The sequence below is a fragment of the Sander lucioperca genome, chromosome 17 (genome assembly GCF_008315115.2).
Source record: "Sander lucioperca isolate FBNREF2018 chromosome 17, SLUC_FBN_1.2, whole genome shotgun sequence".
NCBI lineage: Eukaryota > Metazoa > Chordata > Actinopteri > Perciformes > Percidae > Sander > Sander lucioperca.
In genome coordinates, this window is record NC_050189.1 from 27,882,382 (window position 1) to 27,895,476 (window position 13,095).

Sequence of the window (13,095 nt, forward strand, 5' to 3'; positions counted from 1 at the left end):
GTTACTTACCTCGCAATAAATCCTTTCCTGATTCTGAACTTAGTCTTTCTGTTTTTAATCATGTCCATTTCTTCTGTTATATTTCTATGTTATTCTTTCAGTCTCATCACTTGTAAATATGAAATATGTTGGGTAGGGTACAGGCTGTTAGAATTGATTCAGTTGTGTAGCTGATCAGGAACTACAAAGTAGTACAAAAGTATTTAAGTATTTAGTTATTTTTGTTTCCATTTGCAATATATTCACTACATTTTCAACATTTTCATCATTTAATTTCTTTATTAAAACGATGAAATCTAAATAAAGGTCCACTTTGTAATTTAAGGGTTTTAACCATAGACTGTATATCAAACTACCAAAACCAAAAAAATGTCCTTAGCACATCCTACTTCCGTGTTTCTCATTAGTTTCATTAAGCCGTGCCAGAGTATCTTTGTCTCTACTGAACATACAAAGAAGATCTCTCCCTGTGCTGTGTTTCCTCTCTGGTCCTTGGCGCAAAAGATTGTGCACATCTCTGGAAGGCGTCAGTGTTAGCTTTAACATTGAGCTGTAGCTGCTGTGTGTTTTACCCTTGTCTTATAGCATGCACTGGTTCCCAACCTCCCCCCCACAGCCCTGTCAGCTGGGGCTGCTTAGCACAACATTGCATTCTCTATGGGCCCCTCCCAGAGTTTCTGAAGGTTTCACCAAGTCCAATCTAAGACTTTATAATTTTTTAAGAACATTTTGAATGACATTTAAGACCTTTTATCACAATATCAACTGAGCCTTAAATTCAGTTTTTTCAAGCCAAGTATCGCTAAACTTGCACATCCCCAAAGCTAAACAATAAAATCAGTTTTACGTCTGTGGTTAGTTAGTAAGTTGCTGCTCTGCGTGTTCTTGAGGAGGCGGAGTCTCGGTGACAGCCTGAAGGTGCTCAAGTCCTTTATAAACACCACTGCTCGATGTTCTACTGTCTGTGTTTCCTGTCATCTCTTCATACAAACACATGCTGCACAGTTGGGTGGTTTGTGGTTTAGCTCATGACTTTATACTAGCTTGGTGTTAGAGGAAAGGGATCAGACTCACTAACTGGACCTCTGTCCTCTGGTCTCCTGGTTTGGATCTTAAATGACTGAAGAGACACACAAGGTAATGTGTGAATGTGTTGATGTTGGTGTTTAGTTTGATTCATAAAATGTTTTAAAGAAAAGGACTCTAACAGTGTTTCTGCCTTCTTCTCAGGATGTGTCTGTTTTAAAACCTCCCCCGGTAGTTACAGCACTTTATGAGCTGTACTACCTGCTTATAGGCTCTATATATAGGAAGTCTCATTACCCTTTTTCACAATCAAATGTTATTTATTGGCCTAATATATTTAATTTTCAATTAGTGTTAAAATGATGTTCTGTGTAAAAGATAGTTGGTTAATTAGAAACGATTATTCTGTAACCCTTATGTTAATTTGATGTTATTATGTATTATATTTAACATGTTTAGTTAACATAACTGAAAGAGAAAATAAGTGAAGAGAACTGAACAGGGTGGAATGTTTACCCAGTCTACGTGTTTCTAGTTCAGCAACAGCTCAGAGGTGAAGAAGTGTTTTTCTGTCTAGTTGATAGACTTTATTTTAGTATGAAATGTGATGCCTTTTCCTAAAGTGGCACAAAATGTTAAAACATTTAAGTATTTTCTAGAGTTTGATTTTTTTGTAGGTTACAGTTGGAAACCATTTCTGCACGTTCTGTTGTTCTGGGTCAAATTCGACCTGCATTTCGGGGAAATTATTTTAGTTTATTAGGGTTATTATGGGTTATGGGAAATCTTGGAACTGAGAAAGTGTACGCTGACATGAAAAAAAAATCAACCTGTCAGCGCAGAGTTTACTACTTATCAGCCAACAGAGTCACTGATATTGATTTAACTGCAATAAACTGATGTTAGCCATGTGTAAAAAGCAGGATGATGAACAGGATCAGCTGTTGTAAGAACTGAGTAAACAGACTGTATATGTTCTCTCTCTGACCTGTAATAAGTGAACTCTGATCTCATGTGTTTGTGACTCTTCACCTCTGTCTCCTCTCACAGGGAGAAGATGATCTGCAGCATCCTGCTGCTCATCATCCTGACCTCCTGTGTCTCTGGTTAGTTTACAGCTTCACTTTATTATCCACTAACACTAAACAAAGAATCACTAAAGTGTCCACAGAAACATGTGGAGATGGAGTTTAAAGTTGTCAGAGTGTTTGCTCCTCACTTTTCCTCATAGGCGTCGATTTCGTTGGGGACGGTGCGCGCACCTATCAGAGTCATTTTGTCCCCACCACTTTTTTTGAAAACCTCGAGCTCAATTTAGTTAAAAAAATGAAGTTCATAACACATAATTCTTAAGCGACAGATGCAACAAATCCACAAAAATCTCTTTCCCCACAGGGCAGCACAGACACAGCCGTTCTGCTGCTGCGCTGGCTACACTCTTCTCTGTTCACAACACTGCAACAACTGTAACATTGGGATACGGTCTAGGTTGGGGGAGGGGTGATGCAGGTGCAGCTCAGCTGACGTGCCGCACACGTGTTGTGTGTAGATATGGTCAATTGTATTGGGAATTTTGGGAACAAAATATTAGCAAAAGGAATAGTCACACATTTGCCCACTGAACTTCAACACGTAGCCTATGGTAGGCCAGGCCTATTTTCCTTTCGTATCTCCAATCTCTGAGTCTGATGTCACATCATGTCACATATGGTACATGGATACATGAGGCAGAACATAGTGGGTCATACAGTATGTCTAATGCTTTTTGAAAACTTCAGGCTTTCTTCTTCATAAAATGTGTCGGACATCATCACATTTTTGTATACATTTTTATTCATTTACATTAGTAAGCTACAGGACAGCGTCTTTCAAAACATGACCTGCGCGAAAGAGAAAAAAAAAATGAATGCATCATTGTACCCAGCACTTCTGAAAATGCACTTCCGAATGCATCTCTGTCCCCAGCACATTTCAAACCAAACTGACGCCCGTGCGTCTCTCTGTCTCCTCAACAGGAACATTTGTAGTGAATGTGACCCAGACCTCCTATCAGGCAGAGGAGAACCACGACATCACACTGGAGTGGACCTTCACAACCAACCCTCACAGTTCCTCCAACTCTCTTTATATCTACTGTGTACTGTTAAATAATCTCAGGCCCTCAGTCCTGTTTTATCTCCATGAAGGAGTTGAGGCTCCAGAGTTTCAGGATGAACAGTTTGCAGGACGAGTCCAGTGGGACAAAGACGTCCTCAGAGAAGGACGACTCAGACTTCATGTGTCCAGACTCAGGACTGAAGACTCGGGCCAGTATGAGTGTAAAGTGCACACAAGTAATGAGAGTAGCTCTGGTAAATGTTGGCTCCATGTCACTGGTAAGTTGATGCAGAACTTTCTTTCAGTTTCAATTCAGCAGCTTTATAGATATATAACAGGAAAACTTTGAACTTCCACAATCCTTACACTTCTTTGTCTTATAGGAAAATGATTTCCTTCACATGAATGAAACAGATGTGTTTGGTCTCTTTACAGCAGCGAGGGATCGGCCTGAACCTGAGACACCAAACACAACAAGTCCACAACAACCAGAGAGTTGGGATATGTCCCTATTCTGCAATTTAATAATCATACTTGTAATGTCTGTACTCTGTCTGTTTCTCTCCTGGTGGTTTTTGTTTCTAGTTGTTACATAAGATTAAAAAAAAAAGTTCAGCAGGTGAATCAGTGGATACAGTTAACAACTGTAATGAGATAAAACTGTTAGAGTTCATGTTTATAGCAAAGAAACCCCCCCCACAAACTGTAAAAGTTGATAAAAACACATCTTTCCATTCTTTTGTTCATTATTCTGTCAAACTGTCATTTATTAGACAGATCTGAAATGTGCACCTTTATATATATATATATATATATATATATATATATATATATATATATATATATATATATATACACATATATACATATAGTATCTCACAAAAGTGAGTACACCCCTCACACTTTAGTAAACATTTCATTATATCTTTTAATGGGACAACACTGAAGAAATTACACTTTGCTACAATGTAAAGTATTAAGTGTACAGCTTGTATAACAGTGTAAATGTGCTGTCCCCTCAAAATAACTCAACACACAGCCATTAATGTCTAAACCGCTGGCAACAAAAGTGAGTACAATACACAGTTAAATTCCCATAGAGGAAGGCAGATTTTTATTTCTAAAGGCCAGTTATTTCATGGATCCAGGATACTATGCATCCTGATAAAGTTCCCTTGGCCTTTGGAATTAAAATATATATATATATATATATAGAGTATATATATAACTTGCACTGCCCCGTTAAAATGCAACTTCAACCCTCGGATATAACGGTAATCACGTAGCGATTTTACTGTATCTAAACATCTGTATGTGTGTTCGACCTTTTGAAATACTTAGATTAGGTGTGTTACTGTGCAGGTAATATCCGAGGAGCATCTCGTATGATTGTGAATTCTACTGAACCAGACAGAGAGACCATTTAAAGACTCAGGAACCCTTTGCAGGTGTTTTGGATTAATTAGCTGATTAGAGTGGGACACTTTCAGCCTAAAATATTGAACCTTTTCACAATATTCTAATTTTCTGTTTTCATAAACTGTAAGCCATAGTCATCAAAATGATAACAAATACAGGCTTGAAATATCTCGCTTTGCATGTAATACGTCTATATAATTAGTTTTACCTTTTAAGTTGAATTACTGAAATAAATGAACTTTTGCACAATATTCTAATTTTTCGAGTTTCCCCTGTATGCTTCTGGTTCACCTGTTAATTGTTAAAGCAAAATCTCCCCTTTGTACGTTTGGTTGTGACTGAATTCTTGCTGTTAATATGAAAGTCCATAACGAAACAACACACCATTCTACTTTTGAGGGCTAAATTAAATGAAATATGGCTCGTTTTCCGTTTGAACACGTTGTCATCAATATTAACAAGGTTTAAAATGACCCATTTTTCAAATTTGGATATCATTTCAAAATCAGAAATCAGTAGTAACTACATGAAAACTTCACTGTTGCATGAAATATCGTTTGTGTTTAGCCTACATCATCAGTTTCTATCTAATGTGAATTAAGAGGCTATATCAGCTTCTACCAGGCTGTCTTTTTTTTTTGTCTTCAAAAAACTTTATTATTCAAGTACAGATACATAAACACATTGAAAACATTAAATGCATACATACATACACGAAAAAGGGGCACATGAAATTTACATTAAAGAGGTTGTAAGGCATTGTAAATGTTCAGAGTCCGGATGGCTTTCTTATTTGTCAGTCCTTTTTTAAGGTTTTAAAATATAATTTCATGTCATTTTTAAATTGGTGACTAGCCTATTCAGTTTTCTTTCAGATCATTTACATTTATAGATATAACATTTTCAAATAAAATTAAAAGATTCAAAATAAAAAACATGGCATTTATCCAAATAATTTTCTTCATAGAAAAAAAATTCTACCAGGCTGTCTTGGTCATGGATGTATTAAGAGAACGGTCTTGGTCCGTTAGAGCGTATGGGGAATGACGTAAGCAAAAAAAAAAAAAATGACTGACTTGGATGTGGGCGGGGCTTGATGTCAAGCCCCGCCTTCCCACAGACTGCAGCGAGATGTACTTGGAATCACTCACATAGTGTGTGATCTCTCTGCCTTTGGTTGTGGCTCCTTTCCTCAGTCTGTGTTTTGACCCCAGCAGGTCAGACTCCATCCATTTCCCTCTATGACAGTCACCGTGCTGTATCAAGATAACTCTACAGGGGACCAGTGTGGTGTGATCCAGATCTCACTAAGACAGGAAGGACTGAATGTCTTTTCACTAATCTGAGGCTCAACAACACAGGCACCTAAACATTTATTCCTGGTGTTAACGAAGATAGTCTCAGCAAGAGATGTGATCTCAATGTTACAGGTAAGATGACATCATACATAGAACCACTTACATAAAATGCTAAGAAAAAAACACACAGTAGCTCTGACTCAACCATTCATACACAAGGCTGTAAAACCACTGGTTGGTGTTAACATCAGTGTGAATAACTCAACCATTCACTGTAGGCTAATTTCATGTTGCATGATGTGTGTAATGAAGCTGTTGTAAAAAGTTGTTGAGGTTTTGAGCTGCATAAGATGCTCCTGTCAGATATCTGGTGTCTGATTTAGCATCCTGCTGTGGTCCAAATGTCACATGTCTCTTAATAATCTGTATATTTGATCACAATCAGTTGGGATTAAACAAAAGCGCTTAAAATATATAAACCAGACTGCAGGTGTAGCATGATTTGGGGTGGTGTGTGTGTGTGTGTGTGTGTGTGTGTGTGTGTGTGTGTGTTTGTGTGCATGTGGGTGTCTGTGTGTGCGTGCACTTTAATTTCCTTTTCTGAAGTAGCATTTTTTTGTAGTACTTTATTATTTCCCCGAGCACGGTTCTGTCTGTTGTTCTGCATGATAGTAATCCCAATGGCTCCAAAGGATAAATCTTTGTCAAGTACCTCCTGTGTGTGTTCAGTCAGAGCAGTGATAAGGCGTCCTGTAGATAATGTCTCAGTTATACACACTGGAGATCATTCATGTGCAAACAAACCAACAGCATGCTGAACAGAAAGAGGTATAAACAGCCATATAAGGCAATTAAATGTTGATGTGGTGATAGTTTAAAATATAAATATTAAGGAAATCAAAATGAGCATTCCACAACAAAAACAACTCCCTCTTCAACCTGAACCTGGCTCTCCACTCTTTTTTTTTTAAAACAATTTTTATTTTTTAATAAAATATACAGCTCGCGTAATGAACAACACATTTGTCATCACCACCCACAAAGAAAAAAAATTTAAAAAAATGTATGCATACTGTATGTTTTTTGTGCTTTCTTCACCTATTTCCAATTTGATCCAGCTCCTCTTCCAGCTGGAGACAGTTTAGTTGTGATAACTATACACAGAGAGAGAGAGAGAGAGAGAGAGAGAGAGAGAGAGAGAGAGAGAGAATCTCTCAAAGTAGGGGGTCTGGGTGTCCTCCCCCAGGGAAGTTTTGAGCATCAACGACTTTATTTCCTGTATTCAGATACACTTTTATGAACCAATTTACGGTGGAAATACCTTTATTTAGTGTAGAAGAAGAAGACCACAGATGACAATTCAAAATATATCAAAAATATAATGGAAAGTATGTTGTTGTGTGTCATTGGGCATTTTTAGGTGGGTATATGGAAATCCTGGAGCTTTCTTAGTGGGTTGATAAGAAACTGTTGTTGAATCTGTTAGTCCTTGTTGTGATGGACCTGTAGCTCCTCTCTGAGGACAGCAGCTCAAACAGATCAGAGGGGGTGGGAGCTGTCCTTGGTGATGTTTTCTGTGTGTGTGTGTGTGTGTGTGCGTGTGTGTGTGTGTGTGTGTGTGTGTGTGTGTGCGTGTGTGTGTGTGTGGTTCTGCCTTCAGCAGCCGCTGATCCGATTCCAGTTACCAACCCGTTGATGATGAGTCGTTACAGCGTGTGGGTCTGCTACTGGGAGGACTGGGAGCTTTAACCAAACACTACGAGAGAGAATCTGAGTCTGAATCCATTATTACTGTCTGGACCTTTCAGGGTTCTTACTGGGAATACTGGGACTTCATTAAAACGGGTTTTAGACGTTTCTGCTTCTCTCACTTTCCATACTAAAAACAACGACGGAGCATTAGGGGCACATCAAGGGAAAAAAAATTAAGGAGGAAGATTTTTTTATTTATTTTGCATTTCGAGAATTAAGTCGAAATGTCGAGTATAAAGTTAACGTGACGAGAATAAAGTTGAAATACTTTTTCGATAATAATGTCGAAATGTCGAGAATAAATTCAACTCCTTTATCACTTAATCACATTAGTGACTGTCCGCCATGCCAGCTACATCATACATCATACATATGGGTTACATCTGTATGTCTTGTTGTGTATTGTGATACAACATATCCTCTCATTGCGCGTAGGTGTACCATCGATACCCTTGCATCTGTCCATTACAAACTATTTCAGTTTGCAAGACTACGGCCACCTGTTCCAATGTGTGTGGTTTCTCCTTCTGAACAGACTCATCACCATACTGTGTTTATGCGCTAAAAGAGAAAGAATTTCCTTGTTATTACCGACTTGATTCTTGAAATAAGTTTTTTTCTCGACATGTCGACTTTATTCTCGTCATGTTGACTTTATTCTCGACATTTCGACTTTATTCTCGAAATGCAAAATACATAAAAAAATCGTCTTTGTTTTTCCCTTGATGTGGCCCTAATACTCCGTCGTAAAAAAAACAGCAAACTTTGCAAATATTCTAGTCGTAGTTGAATATGCTAGGCTACTACTGAGCAGTTTAGTCGTTTAGTTTTTATAGAAACCAATCCCATCTGGTTCATGTTCTGATTTCAGCTCTCACTAAGACACTGGCTGGGTTTACATTACAGTGACGGCTGGGGGAATATCCGAGGTGTGGCTGGGCCATATTCACTCACTGTACACTCTGCTGTGGGCAGGCTGCGGCAGATGTATCGCCTTTGTGTTCCGTGTTTATGATTATTTATTTCGGTTTTCCACCGCCGATGTAGAGCAGCGTACAACCACTTCCCTAAACTTTCTCTCATTCAGAGACCAGAGTCTCAAACAGGGCTCTGAGTCTGTCAGAAGGTCTGAGATCTACTGTATCAGCAGAGTAATAATGCACAGCAGACTATGGTGCAGGTAGATTATTTTCTGAAATATAGTGATGTTAATCTTGTATTAGACCATTATCATTTAATTTTACTCAACATATCACAATTCCCCCAAATCTCAGAACAAAGATGGGATGAATTATATTTTGTGCACAAAGTTTTGACCATGAGCAGAAATCTTGCTCCGAAATGCTTTGCTTTTAGGCTACTCCCTGCTTTGTGTTTTCCCACCTTTGTGATTATCTGCACACCCCCTCCCCTTCGTTGCCCCGCCCTGATGTCCCCCTGTTGGAAATTCGTTACCACGTGTATTTTTCTTTGTGCTGTGGTCTTCCCTCCCTGTCGTTCCCTGCGTCTCTCATTCCTGCTGGTTTGTACCTTTCTGGTTTTCTAGTGGTTTGTGGTTTTTGTCTTGGTTGTGACTGCCTCCCTGTCTACCTCATGACACCTTCATGTGTAAGTCTTTTGTTAATAAAATCCTTTACTCTGTATTTTTGGGTCCAAGCCTCACAATCCTGACAACATCTGGAATATTAAAGTCCAGGGGTTTATTGTGTATCATTGAGGTGAATAATTGTCATATGCACATTTAAGGAGGTTACTTCACCAACAAAATACGCAAAAGAGGAGGGAGGAGTAAGTCATGCCTAGACATGCCTACTACTACATGTGTGCTGACTCAGATAGAATTAGAATAGTTGATCTACAGGAGACGAAATAGTTGAAAGCAATACAGAATGCCTGAGAGTCTTACTGCTAAATATTCCATTATGTTTTTATGTTCGTATTGTAATCTATGTTCACCTTTACATAAAGATATTTCCAGCACAAATTGCTTCAGAAAAAGGCAGAATAGGGGCATAAAAATTCACCAGAAATTCAAAAGTTCCGGGGGGGGGGGCCTATGGGCTGCTATAGTCAGGCACCTGCACACATAGACATCAAAAGGGGCCTGAGCACCTGCCCTTTATCTTCCTCAATAGAAAGTTGCATGTTTTTTTTTTTTAATATAGCCTATATATTACTGTTTGATGATCAAGCAGTAATATATAAAGGCTATATTCATATGAACGTTATGATGATCACAGATATATAGCCTATACATCATTTGGCTACACTGTCACAGAATAACAAAGGCCTAATTAAAACAATCATTGGAGAATGAGCACAAATAAACAGACTGTATATGTTCTCTCTCTGTCCTGTAATAAGTGAACTCTGAGCTCATGTGTTTGTGACTCTTCACCTCTGTCTCCTCTCACAGGGAGAAGATGATCTGCAGCATCCTGCTGCTCATCATCCTGACCTCCTGTGTCTCTGGTTAGTTTACAGCTTCACTTTATTATCCACTAACACTAAACAAAGAATCACTAAAGTGTCCACAGAAACATGTGGAGATGGAGTTTAAAGTTGTCAGTGTGTCTGCTCCTCACTTTCCCTCTTGTTTCATCTCCATGAAGGAGTTGAGGTCCCAGAGTCTCAGGATGAACAGTTTGCAGGACGAGTCCAGTGGGACAAAGACGTCCTCAGAGAAGGACGACTCAGACTTCATGTGTCCAGACTCAGGACTGAAGACTCGGGACTGTACCTGTGTGATGTTCTCACAGATTATGGGAGTAAGTCTGGTAGATGTTGGCTCAATGTCACTGGTAAGTTAATTCATTATAAAAAGGGTAGCCCAAATCAAGCAATCTGATTGGTTCATAGCCGTGATATAATAACCACATACAACGTCTGAGAAAAACGTTGACTGATGGCTGGTACCTCGGAGGGAAACACTGCCAGGACACAGAGCTGGCTTCAAATCAAACTCTATATTTAGAATATTTTCAGATCTTTACCTCGCTGTCAGACAGCACTTTACGACGGGGAACTGAAGCCGTTATCTCTGCTCTCTTCAAGGCTGCCAGACTCCTTTAACAAAAACATCATTTTACCGTGCAGAACACAGTAGTTGCTGCGCTACCGCTGCCTCGAGCAGTTAGTTAGTTAGTGTTATTGTTTGCCTTTCTTTAGTGTTAAGCAAAAGAAAGTCTGTGCTAGCTGCTAGTGAAGGCTAACGTTACCTGCGCTGCCTTCCATAGCAACAACCTCGGTATGTGTGAGGAGGGCAGCCAGCCCAGGAGAGCTTAGATTTTATTATGAACATGATTTCTTATGAATAAAAAACTATTTAAATTGAAATGTGACTAACTTTCATAATGTCATACTTGATGACTGTTTTATAAAAGCAATAGCTCACTTCAGGCTCTGATATGTTGTGATTATATAACAGCTAAGAGGGGTTGTTGTCGGGCCAACAACGCCCCAATTCAGCAGCTTTTTAGATAAATAAGAACCTGAGAAAAGAAGTAATGTGGAAATCCACGATCCTTACACTTCTTCTCTTTTAGTGAAATGTTTCCCTTCACATGAATGAAACAGATGTGTTTGGTCTCTTTACAGCAGCGGGGGATCGGCCTGAACCTGAGACATCAAACACAACAAGTTCACAACAACCAGAGAGTCGGGGAAGGATCGGTCTCTACTGTGGACTGGGACTGACGACAGCAGCAGCTCTGCTGGCTGGTTGTTTCTATTTGTTCAGAAAGAGAAGAATGCAGAGAGAAACAGATTCCCCTTCAGCGAATATCAGTTACAGATCAGCAGCTGTTGAATTAGAGTTTAATCATTAACAACTGAGGAAAAACTGTCAGAATGAACTATTTCTATCACAGACACAGAAAATACTAGTTTCTCATTGGCAGGTAGTATAACAGCAGGTAACCATAGCGATGTTGATGTTTCACCGGACATGAAAATCAGCAAAATGAACACAAACAACCTGTAGAAGGTGATGACTGAAACACATTCATGATATAAAAGTCTAATTACAGAACTGATATACAAAAATAATTATGGAGGAACACAATGTTGTCATTATTTTTATGGGATGTCTGGTCAAACTGTTAGAGGAGACCGGGGCAATCGTAACATATTTTACATTTTCCTTCATAACTCACTGACGACTTGAAATACTCTCGTCATCTTTTGATACAAGAAACATGTATATGTGCTCTAATTAATGATACAGTTAATACATTTAGAGTAACAAGGACAAGACTATAATACATTGAATGCAAAACGTCAGAGTGTTACAATTGCCCCCAATCTTATTGTTACTTAAGATTTTTTTTGTATTTGGTTCAAATTCTTTTTTCTTATGCAACAGTTATTTTGTATATATTTATTTTTTTATACATTTATTGTGTTTTGTATTAATGTTTACAGTTTTTCTCTATTGCTGAAACACTAAAACCCATTGGCTGAACAAAGTTCTCAGTTGCCTGAACTCATTTAGCTCATCTGTTGTCAATACCTTAAACCATTTCACATGGTAAAACACAATTTGCAGATCTCACTTAGACTTTTCAGCAAATCTCTAAACACATTCTGCACTCTAATGCACATGTCATCCATACTGGTAAACACAAGTGGCAACAATCAAATACAAATAGAGAACACATGTCACTGATTGAACCCAACCACTCACAATTGATTTCACTTGTTTCAAATGATGTGACATAACCAATATAAGCCAGTTCAGAGAGCAAACTGTTGAATGTGGGAAGGAGAAAGTCTGAGAATGGATAGAAGAAACGACGTGAGAGGACGAGTGCGTATGCGAGGTGTCAGGGCTGGATACGGCACACAAGAGGCTTCTTCCCCCGTTGCCTCAGGAGGGACAATATTGCTTGTGATGTCGACGAAGTGCTCTGGCCTGACCCAGCCCAAAGACAAGAAGAAGCACATTGATCACATGTTTACTCCTTTCATTTTTGTTCCTTTTAGTATTGTATACTGTAGTACAGTGCATTGTAGGCTGTATACTGTACACTGAACAAATTGTATGGCCCTGAACATTGTGCTTTCCAACAGTACTGACTGCTCAATAGATTTTAACTGGTTGCAGGTTCATATCAACAAAGAACAAGAATTACAGTATCACAGAGACAAAGGACAAGTTTGTGAGATGTAGGGTACAGTACTGTAAAAATAGGGGTACATGGAGAAGGAAGAACAAAAAAAATTGCAAAGAGCAAAGCAGAGTAGTAATTTCTGATTAATTTTGAGCTACAATGAGAATGATGTTTTCGTTCATCTAAAGACAATGATAGAAAAATATGAAATTTGTTTTAAGATTAAAAATGTACTTCTCCCTGAGAACTATATGTTTTGAAGAATGTGTTTTCTGTTTTTTGGTGTACTGTTTACTGACTGCTTGATAGTGTATATCATTTTGATCACTTTGTTTATGATTTGAGAGCAGTGTTTGATTATGAATAAAACTGTTTTGAGGCCAAAGTTTTTA

At 38.6% G+C, this 13,095-nt stretch overlaps 1 protein-coding gene across 2 annotated transcripts in view; it reads left to right on the top strand.

Moving 5' to 3' along the window:
- Window positions 1-13,095, top strand: part of LOC116041925 — an 85,731-nt gene that overhangs the window by 43,747 nt on the left and 28,889 nt on the right. The window contains exon 3 of one of the 2 annotated variants that reach the window (XM_035994347.1): window positions 11,190-11,310. In XM_035994347.1, coding sequence (XP_035850240.1) covers window positions 11,190-11,310 — 121 coding nt within the window. The remainder of the gene's footprint in view (window positions 1-11,189; window positions 11,311-13,095) is intronic. The other variant, XM_035994346.1, reaches the window with a different exon arrangement.